At 45.1% G+C, this 17,758-nt stretch overlaps 1 protein-coding gene across 28 annotated transcripts in view; it reads right to left on the reverse strand.

Annotated features, from left to right (window-relative positions):
* Positions 1-7,499: 7,499 nt before the first annotated feature.
* LOC105464528 (RNA binding fox-1 homolog 2) overlaps positions 7,500-17,758 on the reverse strand; it is a 296,663-nt gene continuing 286,404 nt past the window's right edge. For 15 of the 28 annotated variants that reach the window (XM_071080506.1, XM_071080505.1, XM_011712510.3 and 12 more), the window contains 3 exons: positions 15,246-15,334; positions 14,698-14,770; positions 12,861-13,047 (listed from right to left, as the gene is read on the reverse strand). In XM_071080506.1, coding sequence (XP_070936607.1) covers positions 12,993-13,047; positions 14,698-14,770; positions 15,246-15,334 — 217 coding nt within the window. In that variant the 3' untranslated portion in view covers positions 12,861-12,992. Of the gene's footprint in view, positions 13,048-14,697; positions 14,771-15,245; positions 15,335-17,758 lie in introns of those variants that run through there. The other 13 variants (XM_071080512.1, XM_071080511.1, XM_071080509.1 and 10 more) reach the window with 2 other exon arrangements.

The raw sequence follows: 17,758 nt of genomic DNA on the forward strand, positions 1-17,758 counted from the left end.
GGCCTGGCCTCAAATAATTCCAAATAACGCAGCACGAAGCCAAGTATGGCAAGAATAAAGTCATGCTGCAGAGAGCTCAGAGGCAAGTGAGATTAAGGGGGCTGGAGTATGTCGGAAATGTTCAGAGAAATGGGCTTGAGGCAAAATGAGGTGGAAGGACAGGCTGTGTGGGAGAAAGAAAAAGGGGATTTCTGGCCAGGCATGGTGGCTCACGCCTATAATCCCAGTGCTTTGGGAGGCTGAGGCGGGCAGATCACCTGAGGTTAGGAGTTTGAGATCAGCTTGGCCAACATGGTGAAATCCCATCTCTATTAAAAATACAAAAACTAGCCAGGCGTGATAGCAGGCACCTATAATCCATGCTATTCGGGAGGCTGAGGCAGGAAATCAATTGAACCTGGGGGGTGGAGGTTGCAGTGAACCAAGATCGCGCCACCCGCACTCCGGCCTGGGTGACAGAGTGAGAGTCCCTCTCAAAAAAAAAGAGCGGGGGGGCTGGGCTGGAATGCAATGGCTGGTGGCTGGGCCAGGGCATGTACTCCTACCTGGAGCCAGATCCGGGTGTAGGTCTCTGCCCTTGCAGACCCTGGTCACGTCCTAGTTCCTTGTGGTGAACAGACAAGGACGGCCCCCCTTGTGGGACTTACAATCTGGTGGGGATGGTCTTTGAGGTCCCTTTCAGTTTGGGCTCCTGGTTATTGATTCTAAGCTTGAAAGACGGTCTGAGACCAGGACCGGGAGGTGCCGTCAATGCCGGGCTGAGGAGTTTAGAATTTTGCCCACAGACAGCAGAAGCCGTCCATGGAGATGGAGCAGGAGCTCATCTGAGAACAAAGGTGTTCAGGAAGAGTGATCTGGCTGAGAGGGACAGAACCACGATCCTTGAATATTTCCATTGACTCCGTCATACCCTGGCTGCCTCTTCCCTGCATTTAAATCAATAGGCTTTAACGTGAATTATGTTTTAGAGTAAATTGAGTGGAAAGCACAGAGCGCTCCCCCACACCCTCTCCCCTCACCCTAGACCATCATCATCCAGACCGTGTGGTAACATTTGTCACCACCGATGAACCTTCGTAGAGACATCAGTCCCAGCCTTTTTAAAAACAAGCTTTTCAGCCCGGTACGGTGGCTCCCGCCTGTAATCCCAGCACTTTGGGAGGCCAAGGTGGGTGGATCACTTGAGGTCAGGAGTTTGAGACCAGCCTGATCAACATGGTGAAACTTTGTCTCCAGTAAAAAAAAAAAAAAAAAAAAAAAAAAAATACAATATTAGTCAGGCATGGTGGCGCACACCTGTAATCCCAGCTACTTGGGAGGCTGAGGCAGGAGAATCATTTGAACCCAGGAGGCGGAGGTGGCAGTGAGCCAAGATCACAACTTACACTTCAGCCTGGGCAATAAGAGCGAAACTCTGTCTCCAAAAAAAAAAAAAAAAAAGAACTTTTCTGTTCTCTGTCTCTCGGCACGCTTTGAGAAGACGGCAGGATCCAAAATCCTGTAGTGGCAGATTCCAACCAGCGTGCACATTAGGATCATCTTTGGCCTCTTCACAAAATCCAGATGCTCAGACCCCACTTGGACCCAATGAGTTGGAACCTGCGGGTCTGCAGCCTGGGCGTGTAAATGGGGCTCTGATTTGCTCCTTTGGTTGAGAACCTCCGATATTCGGCCTAGAACTGGGTCAGGCAGTCTCCAACATGGAGGCATCGTTTTCCCGACATGCCGCTGTGTGGTGCCAGCTTTTGTGACTACTTGGTCACAATTGCTCCTGTGCAGTTTCTGACGGGACTTAGTGAATGCACAGGCATTTTACGAGCTGTGAGGTAGAAGGAACTGAGCTCCCAGGGGAAGGCGGAGCGTGGGAGTGCGTGATGGGATCAGCCCTGTCCCTGGGACTGAGCATTTGTTTAGGCTTGATTTTCACCTGGAGAGACAAGTTCTGTTATCAACAATACAGAGTCAGCACTTCCGCCTTGGGAGGGGCCCACAGAATAGCTTATCTTTTTTTTTTTTTTTTTTGAGACGGAGTCTCACTCTGTCACCCAGGCTGGAGTGTAGTGGCACGATCTCAGCTCATGCAACCTCCGCCTCCTGGGTTCAAGCAATTCTCCTGCCTTAGCCTCCTGAGTAGCTGGGGTTACAGGCGCACAGCATCATGACCGGCTAATTTTTGTGTTTTTAGTAGAGACCGGGTTCCACCATGTTGACCAGGCTGGTCTCGAACTCCTGACCTCAGAGGATCCACCTGCCTCGGCCTCCCAAAGTGCTGTGGTTACAGGCATGAGCCACCGCGCCCGGCCAGAATAGCTGATTTGTCCTGACATCCTACAGATGGGGAAGCTGTGGGGCAGATGGGCAGAGATTTGACTGAGACCACATAGCTTACTATGGCTCAGGGAGAAAGAGAAACTTGGCTCCTTGAAATTCAGTTTTCTTTTCAAACAATCAAAAACAAACCTGCATCATTGGTTGCCATCACAGGGGCCACTGGCTACTTGGGAGCATGGAGAGGCAGCTGCTCTGAGCACTCCTTGTCCTCAACAGAGGCACAGACATGGAAGCCTGAGGCCAGGGCCACCTTTTGATTCATCTTGAACTTTTTGTAAATTCACCTTGTGTTTTAAATAAAGTCTCAGAGAATTATGTGTGATTTCATTCTCAGACACTCTGCCTGTGCTTGTCATATTCCTGGCTGTGCATTTGAGTCTGTGTCTCTTTGTGGAACTGTCAGTATGGTTTATATGATGGGAGCTCCAGCAGGTGCCTCAGTGAGGTGTTAGGAAGCTGGACATGATTAATCTGGTCCTTTGCCCTCTGGAAGCTCAGTCTGGTGGCGGGGAGAGACATGTACAGAATTACCTAAGAGAAAATCCAGTTTCTCCAGGCTTTGTTTCCAAATGGCACCAATATATGGCTGCACGTCACCAATCAATGTTCATGTGATGAATGGAGGCTGCGGACTGGGGCTGAGCTTGAGTCAGAGAAAAACACATCATTGCTAAAGCCTGTCAAAACAGGAAGAATTATGTAAGTGGAAGGGGTTTGAGCCAAAAAAAAAAAAAAAAAAAAAAAAATCAAATGTATAAAGCATCTACTACGTGCTAGACAAAGATGACTTATCTTTGGATGCTGTCCATCTAGTTGGTCCAGAGGTCATTGCCTGATAAAAGGTCAGACAGCCACGTGCTACACCTGAGGACTATGGGTGGAGACCAAGGAATCAGCTCGACTTGCTGTTTGCAAGTGGAGAGAGGTCCTCACTGAGGACCGGCGGCCACCCAAGATGAAAGTAGAAACACACCCACCTTTAGCAAACTATTTTTCTTTACATCATTTTCTCTCTTTCCTCCTTAGGGTTTTGACATGGTGATTGCCAATTGTTGTCCAACTTACTGCTTGGTGTGATTGTCTCCCCCACATCCCATTCCTATGTTGATATCGTAACCCCCAGTGTGATGGTGTTAGGAGATGGGGCCTTTCAGGAGGTGATGAGATCATTAGGATGGTGCCCTCATGAATGGGATTAGTGCCCTTATCAGAGGCCCCACAGAACTCGCTAGCTTCTTCCACCATTTGAAGAATAGTGAGAAGGAGCTCTAAACCAGGAAATGGGCCCACACCAGCCATAGAATCTGCTGGAGCCTTGACCCTGGACTTCCCAGCATCTGGAACTGTGAGAAATAAACTTCTGTAATTTTCTTTTTTTTTTTGAGATGGAGTTTCACTCTTGTTGCTCAGGCTGGAGTGCAATGGCCCAATCTCGGCTCACTATCTCGCTATCTTGACTCACTGCAACCTCCGCTTCCCAGGTTCAAGCAATTCTCCTTCGTCAGCCTCCTGAGTAGCTGGGATTGATTATAGGCACGCACCACCAAGCCTGGCTAATTTTTGTATTTTTGGTAGAGACAGAATTTCACCATGTTGGCCAGGCTGGCCTCAAACTCCTGACCTCAAGGATTCACCCGCCTCGGCCACCCCTGCCTGCCAGGTTCAAGCGATTCTCCTGCCTCAGCCTCCTGAGTAGCTGGGATTACAGGCATGCGCCACCATGCCCAGCTAATTTTTGTATTTTTAGTAGAGTCGGGGTTTCACTATGTTGGCCAGGCTGGTCTCAAACTCCTGACCTCAGGAGATCCACCCCCTTTGGCCTCTCAAAGTGCTGGGATTACAGGCGTGAGCCACAGAGCCTGGTCAACTTCTGTTATTTAAAAATTACTGTTTATGGTATTTTGTTATCAGCTCAAAGGGACTAGAGACAGGAACATAGGTTTTGAGTAGAAAAAGGGTTTATTTCAAGCACATTGAATTTTAGGAGCCTATGGGGCTGCAGCTGGATGTTAGTCTAGACTCTAGGAAAGCTCTATGAACTCCAGTTTGGATTTAAGAGTCATTAGCTTACAGGCAGACATTGGTCTCAACAGTGATCTTTTCAGTGGAGTATGGGAAGAAGGTGGCCTACAGCTGAGCCCTAGAGGAATAACAAGGTTTAAAAGAGAGCTGGAGGAAGAGGAGCCTACAAGAGGCAGAGAGGCAGCCAGAGATAGGAGTGCAGTGCTGGCTCTGATTTCTGTGGGGTTTCTACAAGAGCAGCACTTAGAAACACTAGCAGTCAGAGGTTAAAGGCACAGACTTGGGAGCAACTGCCTGGGTTTGCATCCTGGTTCTGCCACTTCCTACTTTATGTGACTTTGGCAAAGTTATTTAATCTCTCTATGCTTCCAGCTTCATCTTTTAACAGAGGAATAACAATACTGTCAGGTATGGGCTTTGATTTCTCCCGCCTTAGAAGCTGATGCATTCGCCTGTTACAGTTTCATGGATATTGGTGGAAGACACAAGACTCGGCGAGAGGCAAAGGACTTTATTCCTCACGGTGCAGCAGGCAGCATGAGCCCCCGAGTCCCACAGGCCTGGATAGATGTGGTGCAGGCAGTAGGTTTGCACTGAGCTGAGGGGCACTAAGCTTAGAGGATCCACCTGTTTTATAACAGGTAGTAAGCAAGCTTGCTCTTTGTCCTGAGGGGATACAAGTTTCCTTGTTGCAAACACAACCCCCAGAAAGGGCCTGGGGAAGGGGCAATCCAGGCTTTGCATGCTTGTCAAACCCAGCAGGAAGGCAGGAGCAGGAGCAGGAGCAGAGAGAAGTGCCTCGGGGGCACCCGCCTCACAGAGCTGCTGGGAAGATGAAAGGAGTGAAAATGGGCAAGTGCCACCAACAGTGCTCTGCACACATGTCCACTGTTGTTACTAGGCGTGGCAATGTGGAGGAAGGCAGGGCTGAAAACTGCATCACTTACATCCCAAATGGAAAACAGTAATTCAACAAATATGTACTGAATACTTTCAACGCACCAGGCAATGGCGATACAGCAGCCAACAGAACAAAGTCTTTGACCTCCAGGTGCTTACGTTTTAGTACAGACAGACAGACACCAAATAAACTACCAGGGGAGCACACTGTACAGGGCCTTGTAGACCAAAATAAGGATTTGGAACTGCCTACGGGATGGGAAGCCTAAGGAAGTTTGCACAAAAACATGTCACAATCCGATTGAACAGGCTGTTGAGAGAACACACTTCAGAGATGGAGTGCTGTCGGAGAAAAGGTAGAGGCAAGGAGACCAGTTTAGAAGCTAAGACGAAGCCAGGCAAGGGCATGCCAGCTTGGAGTGGGTGGTGGTGGGGAGGTACTTGCCTACTTTGGCCTGTCACAGTCCAACACACAAGGGAAGAAGCCTTGGGAACACTCGGCAGTCAAGTAAGTGCACAGAGGAGCATCCGTTAACCGTCATCCTCGGGCTGCTTCCAGGTACTGGAGGTAGAAGCCAGGCAGCCACGGGGTGAAGATCAAGTAATTGGAATCAGCTGGTAGAAACTTATTCCAGAAGTTTGCCACAAAAGAAACAACTTAGGGCCGGGTGTGGTGGCTCACGCCTATAATTCCAGGACTTTGGGTGGCCGAGGCGGGTGAATCCTTGAGGTCAGGAGTTTGAGGCCAGCCTGGCCAACATGGTGAAATTCTGTCTCTACCAAAAATACAAAAATTAGCCAGGCTTGGTGGTGCGTGCCTATAATCAATCCCAGCTACTCAGGAGGCTGACGAAGGAGAATTGCTTGAACCTGGGAAGCGGAGGTTGCAGTGAGTCAAGATAGCGCCATTGCACTGCAGCCTGGGCAACAGAGTGAGACCCTATCTCAAAAAACAAAACAAACAAAAACCCCAAAACAAGAAAAAAAAGTTCAAGGAATAACTTGAGATTTTCCAATTTTTTAAAAAACTTTTTAAGATTTAAGCACGCTTAAGTGGCAAAGGGACTATTGAGAGGAAGAGGCAAACCAGGCAAGGGAGGAAACTGAAGCAAAGCACCGAGGAGGTGGGAAAGGCTGGGATGCAGAGCGCAGGTGTGGGGTTCACAGTGATGTGAAGAATGCCCTTAACAGAATGAGAGAGAGAAGGGGAAGGACACCCGGTGTGGGATGCAAGTCGGTTTATAGATCTGGTAGTGAACACTCATTCCGGGAGACTGTGTCTGACAACCTCCATATTCTCTGTGAAACCGGAAGCATGATGATCTCATATGGTTAAGGGAAGGGAGTTACAGATTTATGGATTATGGAGAATTTCAGAGATTTGGGAATTATTGGCTGAGAAACAAAACAAACGCAGCAAGGGATGGGTGAAAAGCACAAGAAAGAAAGAAAAGAGGCCAGGTGTGGTGGCTCACGCCTGTAATACCAGCACTTCGGGAGGCTGAGGTTGGAGGATCACTTGAAGCCAGCAGTTCGAGACCTGCCTGGGCAGCACAGTGGAGCCCCATCTGTACAAAAAAATTCAAAAAATAGCCAGGTGTGGTGGTGTGTGCCTGTAGTTCCAACTTCTTGGGAGGCTGAGGTGGGAGGATCACTTGAGCCCAGGAGTTTGAGGCTACCGTGAGCCTTGATCACACCACTGCACTCCAGCCTGGGCGACACAGTGAGCCCCTGTCTTAAGGGGAAAAAAAGAAAAGAAACAGGAAGGAAAGGGCGAGGCAGGACATATTTTTTATGGCTGAACAAAAAGTGAGGGAGCCTGGGTGGCAGCCGGAGAGCTAGGGGCAGCAGGGACAGAGGAGGCAAGGCAGGAAAATGACACTTTGATAAGGTCAAGTGATAAGGACAGTGTCTGTGGTGCAGTAAAGGCAGCAGTTGAGTCTAGGGGAGGGTGGACGGTGAAGAAGTGAAGCTGAAAGATTGCAGAAGCAGAGGCACAAAATCGGCTTTTGGACAGATTGGAGTTCAGCAGTTGGGGAAGCTGAGAGCAGTGACACGGACCCAGCTGCTGGCCTCGTTTACCTTCTGGCTTATCGTCACCATTTAGAATGTCTCACCTTAGAACGCCTGGCACTGTTCCTTCTTATACCCTCGACCCCCACTTAAAAAGTCAAATCCAAGTTGTATCTTTGGAGCCTCAGGCAGAGGCAACAGGGAACGAGGATTAATACACACAGGCCAAAGAATGGTGTTTCTCTCTTTTATTTAAAAACAGTGCTTCATTACCATGTGCAAAGGCTGAGGCAGTGCTCCTCCTTCGCTTAGAGTTTATAAAAGCCAGCAACATGATCAATAATTTATACACATGGAGAGTAATACAAAAAAATAAGGAATAAAAGCTAAAGATCTAACTACTCCGACCTTCACAATTCCAGCTACTTGATAATAATAGGAGTAACCCAATGAATACTGTATGGTCTGAAAGCTACTATACAATATGATTCTTAACGAGAAGGGAAGGGAATTAGAGACTGTCACAAAGCCCTGGGATGCTTCTCTGGAGTTAGCAGGGAAACAGGACCCTGGGCAAGCAGCTCGGGTGTCCTAGGAAGTGATTCTGGGGGAGGCCGGGAGGGGACAGAGAAGGCTGGGTGGTCGATTACACAAGCATCCCATGTAATGCCCCCCTGCCCCAAGGTACCTGTTTTGCCATGGCAGTGGGAGGGGCTGGAGGAACAGCATGTTGCATGTAGGGATGGTCCGGTTCCTGCCATGGGGAAGGAGTGGGGAGAAGAGGAGAGATTCTGTGGCATTTTGAGCCTTGCAAAGATTTGGACTGAAAAGCTCAGAGACTCAGGCAGGTCAGCCTGTCAGGGACAAGTACACTCCACCGGCTCTCTTCTCGCTTTGCAGCCCTAGTTTACGTGTGTCAGCCCCAGGTTTGCTCCAGCTATTCACAAGCAGAATATAACACAAGAAAAACAATTCATATCCCTTAGGGAAAAAAAGAGGATCAATTCATCACTCGATATATAATACAGCCAAAATGAGCTGCCAAAACAAGCACACACACAAATACTGTGAACAGAAAAATACAAGAAAATGACTAAGCTGGGAGTCTTGACGGGTTATGGACATTGCTTAAAGCACTTATCAGTCCCCGGAAAAACCAAACCAAAACACATGTTTTAAAAATTCAAAAACTCATGTGCCCCCTGGGAAACTGGTGTTGGTGACAAAGGGCAGGGGGTGGGGAGAGAAAAGAGAATCACTGTTCCCTTCTTGCTCGCCAGTGTGAGTGCAGTCCTCAGGTCGCTGGCATGGACGCAAGTGCCAGACAAGGAGGACCAAGTCCCTCTGCCGGTGGCCTCCTAAAAGGCAAGGCTTGAGTTTTGGCTGCTAAGCAGTTCTCTCCGTTACCAATCCCTGCCGACCAGCACTACCATGGCTGAATTGATCTACCGTTTTCCTGAGTAAACTGTAACTGGCTACAGTTTCGGTAACATGGAAAAGAACTCAGCTACCACAGCCAACTGCAACACTTCAGGAATCCCCTCCATCCCTGGGCTCCTCACTCCTAGTGCATCCGATCGAGGAATTTGACACCTTGCTGCAGTCTGGTCTGTAAGCCTTGTTTGCAAAGAAAGGTGCCAGGGACTCTACTACGCTCACCGAACCAGAGGGCACACGCTGGCTTAGGACACCCAGAGCCTACTTGGAAAGGGCCCTGTTTCATGCTCTAGCTCTTGGATGGCTATTGCCTGGCCGATCAGTAAAGCAAGTATGAAGGAAGTACACAGGAAAAGGAAAGGGAGGGAAGAGGCTTTTGGACAGTAACATTTCCAAAAAAATATAGTGTTTTATGCAACAGAGAATCAAGTTTCACTGTGTATACTACAAATGGTCAAACATTTTCAAGAGCATGACAAAATAAAAACACACAAATTTACGTCTGATGTTCACCTTGCCCACTATTTTTTTCCTATCTTAAAACAGTGCAAACAGGTAACTTATGCTTTTAAAACACCACGACCCCTTCCCCACCCCCCAAAGTCCCTTTCCTCCTAGTATCTGGGGGAAAAAATCTGCAATTCTGCAAATGTCACTGTGCTAGAGGGTTGCAAGCAGCAGAGAACTGGCTGAACTTGGCAGAAGGGGAGGGCTCGCCAAAGCTTCCCCTTTTCCCTCCTTAAACATCTAAGCGCTTTCCAGTCTGTCCCTTGGTTGGCCTTGTTCTCCTGCCAGAGGGAAGGGGGCTCATCATGCCCTTCTTGCATATCCTTGGGGTTGCTTCCGTCCCTGTTTGATATCAGTCTCCCTCATGTCTGGAAGCTATGTAACTAGTCACGGGATGGTAGTGATTAACACACTTCTCTGCTGGATCTCTAGTAAAGCATAATTCTAAGCTAAGAGCAGTTCAGCCCCTGAGGAGTCACACATTTGAGGAAAAGCTGCTATCGATGATTTCGATCGTCTAGATTTCCACTAGCTCCCCTCAGACTAAAAGTTGTGCCCCAGTCCACTTCTTTCTCAAAGAAAAAAAAAAAATGTTGGCTCAATTCAGACTGTGGCTGTTGGAGGATGATGGTGGTAGTAGGTTTTGTGAAACCCGAGAGGCTGACAAATGGTGAATCACAATGGCTGATCTGAGTTAATGGAAATTGAACTAAGAGACACAAGGAATTCTGGAAAATGCCTTTGGGCAGCTCTCTGGGCTAAAAGAGGGACGTGGAGATAAAGGTTTTCACTAGAGGTCTCCTTTAAGGAGCCCAGCTTCCAAGAGTACAGAAAGTCCAGGTCATGAACTATAGTAAAGTTGAGGAAGAATCATGCATGTGATTCAGCATCGGTGAGTTTTCCGGAATTATCAGCCAGCATCCTCTAACAAACTCACGAAATGCCAGACTCCTCTGACTCTCTCAATACAGTGAGAACCAGAGTCAAGAACAGACAAGCAGTGCTGCTTTGAGCAACCTGCCTCTGGTGAAGTTGACTCTCAAAGTTCAAATCTGTACGGAGTCTCAAAGTTCAAATGGTGATGGCGAGGTTGATGCTGTGACATCTAGATGCTTGTAAGAGCCCCAATTCTCAGTGTTGACACTGAAAACCAAAGACCCTTTCATAAAAAGCAGAACTCCATCTATTCTTTCTTAGAAAAGGGAGCTGGAGGAAGCGGGGTCAAACACCATCCCTGGAAATGCAGCACAAACCACTGGAAAGCACAGAGCTTGCCTTTGGAGGCCTCAGCCAGAACCAGCTGAACTGAGATGCACTCAAGGTGCCTCAAGCTCAAGATTCTGCCTCTCTTAAAAGGTCTGTGGGAGCTGCCTTCTCTACCTTTCCTATTATCCTTACCTCTTTCTAGGAAAAAAGAAGAGAAAAACACTTAAACTCATTCTCCTATTCTCCCCTGCTAGGGATACAACCATTTAGAATTTGGCCTAGTCTCCATTGAGTACGTGGCTTGCCATCTTTTGGGAATGGCCCCTTTGTGATCATGACCTCAAACTTTTGTTTTTTCAGTCAGCTAAAGTTCTCCCTCAAAGCAAAAGCAAAAGCAAAATCCTCCCTGCCCCCTTTCCCTAGAACTGTGAAAGCCCGCATCCCATTCCCCACTCCTCTAACTAAAATATTTATATACATACAACAAAAATTGTCTTAACAGCAACAAACCAAACTTTGGCTTGGGGTGGGGGGATCCTTAAAAATGCCCAATGGACTGGGCCGTTGGTGTCCCCTTAGTCTCCGTCCTCCTCCCCAGGATGAGTAATAATTGCATCGAGGCCTCTAGCTTCCTTGACATCGCCCCTAGTTTCAGGCACAGCCTCTCTCCCAGTTATGAGGCGAGACAGGATTCCGAAGGGGGAGAGGATATGTATTCTACGCGACAGGCCAATGCCCTCTTAGACGCATCACTCTGCTTACAAAGAATGCTTGATGCTGTCGTAGGTCAGTCATTTTAATTCAGGGACATGAGTCAGTTATCAGTCAAGAACATGTGGAGGCAGGAGTTAAAAAACAAACCCAAAACAAACCCATAACAAACCAGAAGCTCCATGTCTCTGAATTACTCCCTTTAGCAGCTGTCCCTTGGGTGAAAGGTCACCCTAGTACCAATGTGAATAGACCAGGGAGCCAAAAAGACCGTGCTTTTCTATTTCCTAATGCCTTCATTTGGGAAATGCTGTAGGACACTTGCTTTGATCAGTTCTATCTAATAGCTAGAAGAGAAACTCTCTCTCCTACGTTGATAACACAGAAAATTACAGCCAGATGGCAACGGCAGTGACTCACTGCATGACTCTTCCTGGCGATACAGAAGACCCTTGCCATTTCAGACCCTCCTTCCAATATGGGAGGGCAGCAATCTCAGGGCCTCCGCGTTTTATGTCCTGTAGTGTTAATGTACACAAAGTGGTCCGGGTGCTCAGCTGGGTGTTTTTGGAGGACAGTGAGAAGCTTGGCAGGACAGCCACAGGGCTCAAGACTGTGGATAGAGAAGTGACTCATAAAGGCTCTGGAAGATGAAAATTCCTATGGCTTTGGAGCAAGTACAAAGTGCCTCTGCCTGCCCTTCCATGTCCTCATCACCAAAACTTTCAGGGACTGCTGACCTAGGACCTGGTACTCTATCTTTCCCCAGCAGATTCTTTATGCTGTTTTTTAAACTTTGTACTTTCTAAGGCAAGAAAAAAGTAAGAAATACCAGATCTTCTAATACTCCTTTTCTCTTCCTCACCCTCTTTAATGGCTGTGAACACTTTGTACTTCTAATCCTCAAGCGGTGCCCAGACATCTGGGGGAAATCTGGTCACTGGCTTATTCATCTTTCTGTCCCTGGGTCCTGAATTCCTGAATCTTATGGACATGAGAGCAGGATGTTAATAAAAGAATACATGAGCTAAGCTGTGGTTCAATTAAAGGAGAAGAAGCCCAGAAAGAATGCTAAGTTGCAGGAACAAAAAGAAATGATCTTTTTCATACTCCAGAGTTCACTCCGAGATCGGTTTCCTAATGAGGTGTTTATTATCCACAGTCTGAGAGCACGTTTGGAAATATCAATACTATAATTCCAAAAACGATGCCAACTGTCTCAGGCTGTGCGTGTAAGATGATTGTAAAAAGAATGGAGAAGACAGGAGGGAAGAGGAGAGGAAAGCGTCTTTTTAATTCTCCTGCTTTATAAGCACAAATTCCTATCTATCAGCATGTGGATTCCAGCCACAGCCAACCAGAACTGCCTGTCAAAAGACCAGAAACTCAGAAGACGAGAAGAACATCCTGTTGCGGAAAGATCTCTCCCACTTCTGCTTGTCCCCCAGCCATTCAGCACCAGGTACACTTTGGTAATTCTGTCTGCTGATTTCTGATCAGATGCATTGATCAGCTCCTAATGTCTCTCCCTCCTTGACTGCCTCTTCCGTGATTGATAGAATAAGCTAAGCACGGACGTACAGACATGGAAATGCATTAATTTTTTTTTTTTTTTTACCACAGTTTAAAAAAAAAAAGAAAAAAATGCACAATCTTTGGAACAAAAGAATTAAAGGCAGAAATTTAAAGGAAAAAATACATATTCAAAGAACATAGTGAGGTATAAAAAAGTATTCTTTCTTTTTTTGTGTTTTTTTTTTTGTTTGTTTGTTTTTCCTCTTCATCTTGCTATAGAGTTCCTCTACTAGTAAATATTGCAATAGCCAGGCCTCATGAACTGGGGGGCTGTCCCATTTGCAGGGGTCTCACGTCACTTCAGTAGGGGGCAAATCGGCTGTAGCCACCTCGGTATAAACTCGCCTGCAGTAATTAAAGAGATAAAAATAATTAAAAGGTTGATGAGAGAAGCATTAACAGTGAAGAAAAATGTCCAGAGAGGGATTTGGAAACACAGCCTCCTTCAAAGCCTCAAAGCAACTGATCAAGCATTGCCTTGTGCAGTAAAGTCAGAAACCAACTTCTGCTTGTGAGGTGCTCACACCAGAGCCCAACACATTTACTGCTGACCTGATATTCTCAAAGAGAGTATGACAACATTTCATTTCATCATTTACATGAATTAGCACAGAAGGGAAACAATATACAGTTGAAAACTAGTTCTGCCAAGAGTGTGATTTTTAAAAGCACAGGTTTTTGTTTACCTTGATACAGCCTATAATCCTGGTGGAAAACACATCCCCAGTTTCCCCTTCTCACATATGACCCATCCGCAGTGCACGTTACTTCCGACACGATCCCTGCCATGTGCGGTCACAGCCCATGTTTGAGATGGTGCTGCATCTAAACCTGAGTCAGTCTTTAATAAAGTCTAGTTCCTCTATCATCCACAAAGCACACCAACTAGGATGTTTCTTGACATATTCACATTTATATATCTAGTTGGGGTTTTAACTAGGCTTTATTCCGTTATCAAATGACTTTATCTAATGGCTTATCTCTTTCAATTACAAGTTTCCCAGGAATGCATCTTTCTCAGGTCATTCTTTTAGCATAGGACTTATATCATTTTAGGACAAAATAAAACCTCAGGAACTTCCACCACTGCCTTTATATTGTACTGCTCTACTTCCCTTACAAACATACATTCCCTCAGGGCCCCTATTCCTTCCTTCCACAAATCTTCATCAGTAGAAATCTGGTGTGAGAAGTAACTTCCTCATATTCCTTTAGGTCTTACATTTTACACTTCATTCTGTCTCCTTTTCAAACAACTCTGCCATGTTCAGAGGCAGCTGCCCAGTTGCATTTTGAATTAGAGAGCAAGGCTGGCAGAGGTGTCACTGTGGAACGGCCTACCTTTGTTGCAGCCTGTGAGTCCTAATCACTGAAACTGGAGGCACCGAAGCCAACACAATAATGTTGCAGTGAGGTGGTTGGTCAGAAGAAATTATGCTAGTTCTACAGACTTCTTCGATACTTTATCAAAAACACTATATTTTGCCACAGTTGTTATCAATAATCAATGAAATATCCTATAAAGCGTTCACTTGGGAATTTCTAGTACTATCTACCAGAAGGCTCAGGAAGAGCAGAGACATCCTTTAGATTTGTATTTGAAACTTAGGTTTTTGAAAAGCTTACTGTGAATACTACAGCCTTATGCTCCATGCTCCTTTCCCAACACCGATAATGAAACGATGCCACAGGTATGCACTCAATATTTGAACCAATAGAAAACACTCGCCAGTTCCCCTATTACTCTCACAAATGATGCCACTGCTCGGGGCACACTATCAGTGGTCATTCCTTTCTGCTGCCCTTAACTAGGCCATGTGGCTCACATTACAATAACATACAAATAAAGAGGGTGCCATGAATAGATCTGTGTGGCTTTAATACCTTGATGGAGGATGAAAGGCTAAGTTTACTACCTCCCTAGATCTTCTGTAGTCTATGGGTAAAAGAAGGGGTGAAATGGTTTTATAAAACAATGGTATATTATATACTTACCACAGCGCCAACTCCATAGCTAGCGGCAGGGGCAAGGGCATGGTAGGGGTCGGCTGTGTACACCCTGCCATAACTGGAAAGAAGAAACACAATCAGACAGATAAAGAAAAGTGTGTGATCTAAAAAAATTAAAGGGATTACTGTGCTAAAGACTTGTGAGTCACTTGGTCTTGGATTATCATAAGGAAACTGGAATTACAAGGAATAGGAAAAAACCTTTCTATTTCTACTCCCAAATGCAATAACTGAAAAAATCTGAAGTACTTCTATAAAATGGAAAAGAAAGGAATTGGAGATGAGGAAGAGAGGGACTGGAGTCAAAGCCAAAGAAGAGATGAGAACAAGAAAGAGGGAGCGGAGGACAGAGTTGGTGCCTTGTGCTTTAGGCATGACAAAGGCCATCGAGAGGTCTGCAGAAAGCCCAGGCTGGCAAGATGCCCGATGTGCTAAGAGCTGCTGTGGAAACGGTGAAGGGAGGGAAATGGGTGACATTTTGGGATGGAACAGCTCTCATGCATCCCAAAGCTCATCTCTGCCTCTGTACATACCCGTCGCTGTAAGCGGCTGCAGCGGCTGCAGCAGCGGTGGCTGCGGTTGCAGTAGCAGGCTGTGCATATCTGTAGGCTGCATATCCACCCTACAGGAGAGAAGAGAACTGACTTTACAGATACCTCTCCCCCCAGGTGTACAGAAAAAACACACACCCGCCCACACACAGACGTACATACATGTAGACACAAGGACTGACACAAACATAGACACACATGGGAAAAAAATGTTTCAAACTGCATCAGTCTGCATGTTATTATTCCTCCAATAAAAAATTAAGCCCTACGATATGCAAGGATTTGCTTTCCAATTTGTGACAGTATTAAAAGTAAACTTTGGTAGTACCTGTTAAATACAAGCAATGAAGATACGATTTTGGATCTGTCTTACTTCACAGTCTTTGTTGGAACTTTCAAAAGCAAAAATATTTACAGCAAGTTGGGAGAACTCTGACAAGAAATATAAATTATGAAGTTAAAACACATGAAATCTGTATGTGTTGACTTCAGATTCTCTAATGTGTTCTTGGATTGATTCATTACTAAGAGACCACAGCATGTAACAGAAACCTCTGCCCCATCCGGCCTAGCATGTTTGCCAAGAAGCTAAGATAATCAGGCAATATTTAGAAGGAAAAACAGTGTAGATCAGGGGTCAGCAAACTTTGGCCTGTGAGCCAATGCAGCTTGCCACCTGTTTTTGAAAATACTTGTGACAGAGACCAATGTCCTACAAAGCCAAAAATATTGACCACTTGGCTCTTTATGGGAAGTCTGCCAACTCAGATGTACATTTCATACTTGAGCAAATCAGTTACAGATTTCTGAGGATTCTTTGGCTGGATCCAAATAGATCAGGAACCCTGCTTCTAGCATTTAACTGCATTTTCCTTCCCTAAAAGGTTTTGAGATTCTTACATATTAATCTTACAGTAGACTCTGAGCTTTTCTTCCAATGGTCCAAATATCCTCTCAGTCCTAAAGAATTTCAAACCATCATATCCTTCTATTTCACCTCAGTTTAGGTAACTCAAATACACAAAAGAGAACCATGTATTCTTTCAGAAAGCATTTCAAGAGACAATCACAACAACAAATGCCACATGAGACAGGATAATTTAAAAAGTGGCAAACTCTACTTTTTATTATTTTTCTTTTCCCTTCTAGAATTCATCTATTTTACCTAAACCTAATTCAGACGCAAATTTTTATTACTGGCCTTTCACTATCAAAAACAACTATGTTCAACTGGCCCAACTAAATATCATTTCAGTAGTGAACAATAGCATGAACATTTTATTTCTGTGGATAAAATGTGCCCATTTCTCATGGGTATCTGAAGGTTTTTGCCCTGTGTTTTCTACTTTCTATTTTTTCAAATGTTCGATTTTTTTCTAAATCTACAACAGAAATTTCAAATTTACTTCTGTATCATTTCTTGGGATTGAGAACAACTATTTTCTAATGGGATCCCTGCTCTTCTTCACCATCTTATGTGGCAGGTGCTAGCTTGCTTCTTTTATTTCTGTCACACCTTAATTTAGAAATACCTATAATTTCTTATGAGCTTCTAAAGCCTTTTGCTTCTTTCTTATATAATTTATGCTTTCTCTAAATGAAGAAACTGCACTGTGAGGGGAAATTTATTCCTGCTCTTCAAGTGTATGCTGCTTGAACTCAGGATAGTTTCAAATGTACTTTAAAAAATCCCTGACTGGCTTTCAGTGGTTATACATTATTCCTCCTTTGTTTTTCAAATGAGTGACTTAGAAAGTAAAATTTCCTTCCTAATCACAAACCCTTCTAGAGATATATGAAGACTAATTAATATTGCCAAACACTGACAATGAAATGGTAATGAATGGGAACATGGCAAGAAGCACCCTTGGGGCCCATTTCTGATCAACATGGTTCCTCGGAATTCTAGCCAGGTCTATGGAAATGGGCAGGCCAGACAGATCTGGGCAAAGCTGTACATCCTGGCCACAACATAATTTAACTAACTAAAGTATTTCTTTACTTTTTTTTTTTTTTAAAGCATTTGTTAAACAAAGCAAACGTTAATTACAGTTGGAATTTTAACACTAAAATGAGCCCTAGTAATTTTTCATTATAACTAGAGGTGGTTCCATTAGTTTAGAATTTGTTTGCTAGTGTAAAGTTAGAGCAGGGCTATTCAGTAAAACTTCTTTGCAAACATTATACTCTTTATAATGCAAGCATTATACTCTTTAGTATTACTCCAAACATCAGAGTAACATTAAAAAATTTTTAAAGTTAAGGCAATAAAAGCAGTTACAGCCCAATTCGTGTTTACCTAAGTAAAAACATTAAAAACTGAAGTCTTACACCATACGGCAGAGGTATGAATTCTTGCAAAGGGATATTGAGGTTCAAAAGTACTCATCCAAGGGCAGGTTTCACACCTGACTCTCAGGAAGACTGAGTGAGGTCCTACTGGAGGTACGATCTTGAGTATTCTAGCAAATCATGGCTTTGAGCTGTATTCTACC

Source organism: Macaca nemestrina, chromosome 15 (genome assembly GCF_043159975.1).
Source record: "Macaca nemestrina isolate mMacNem1 chromosome 15, mMacNem.hap1, whole genome shotgun sequence".
NCBI classification, from domain to species: domain Eukaryota; kingdom Metazoa; phylum Chordata; class Mammalia; order Primates; family Cercopithecidae; genus Macaca; species Macaca nemestrina.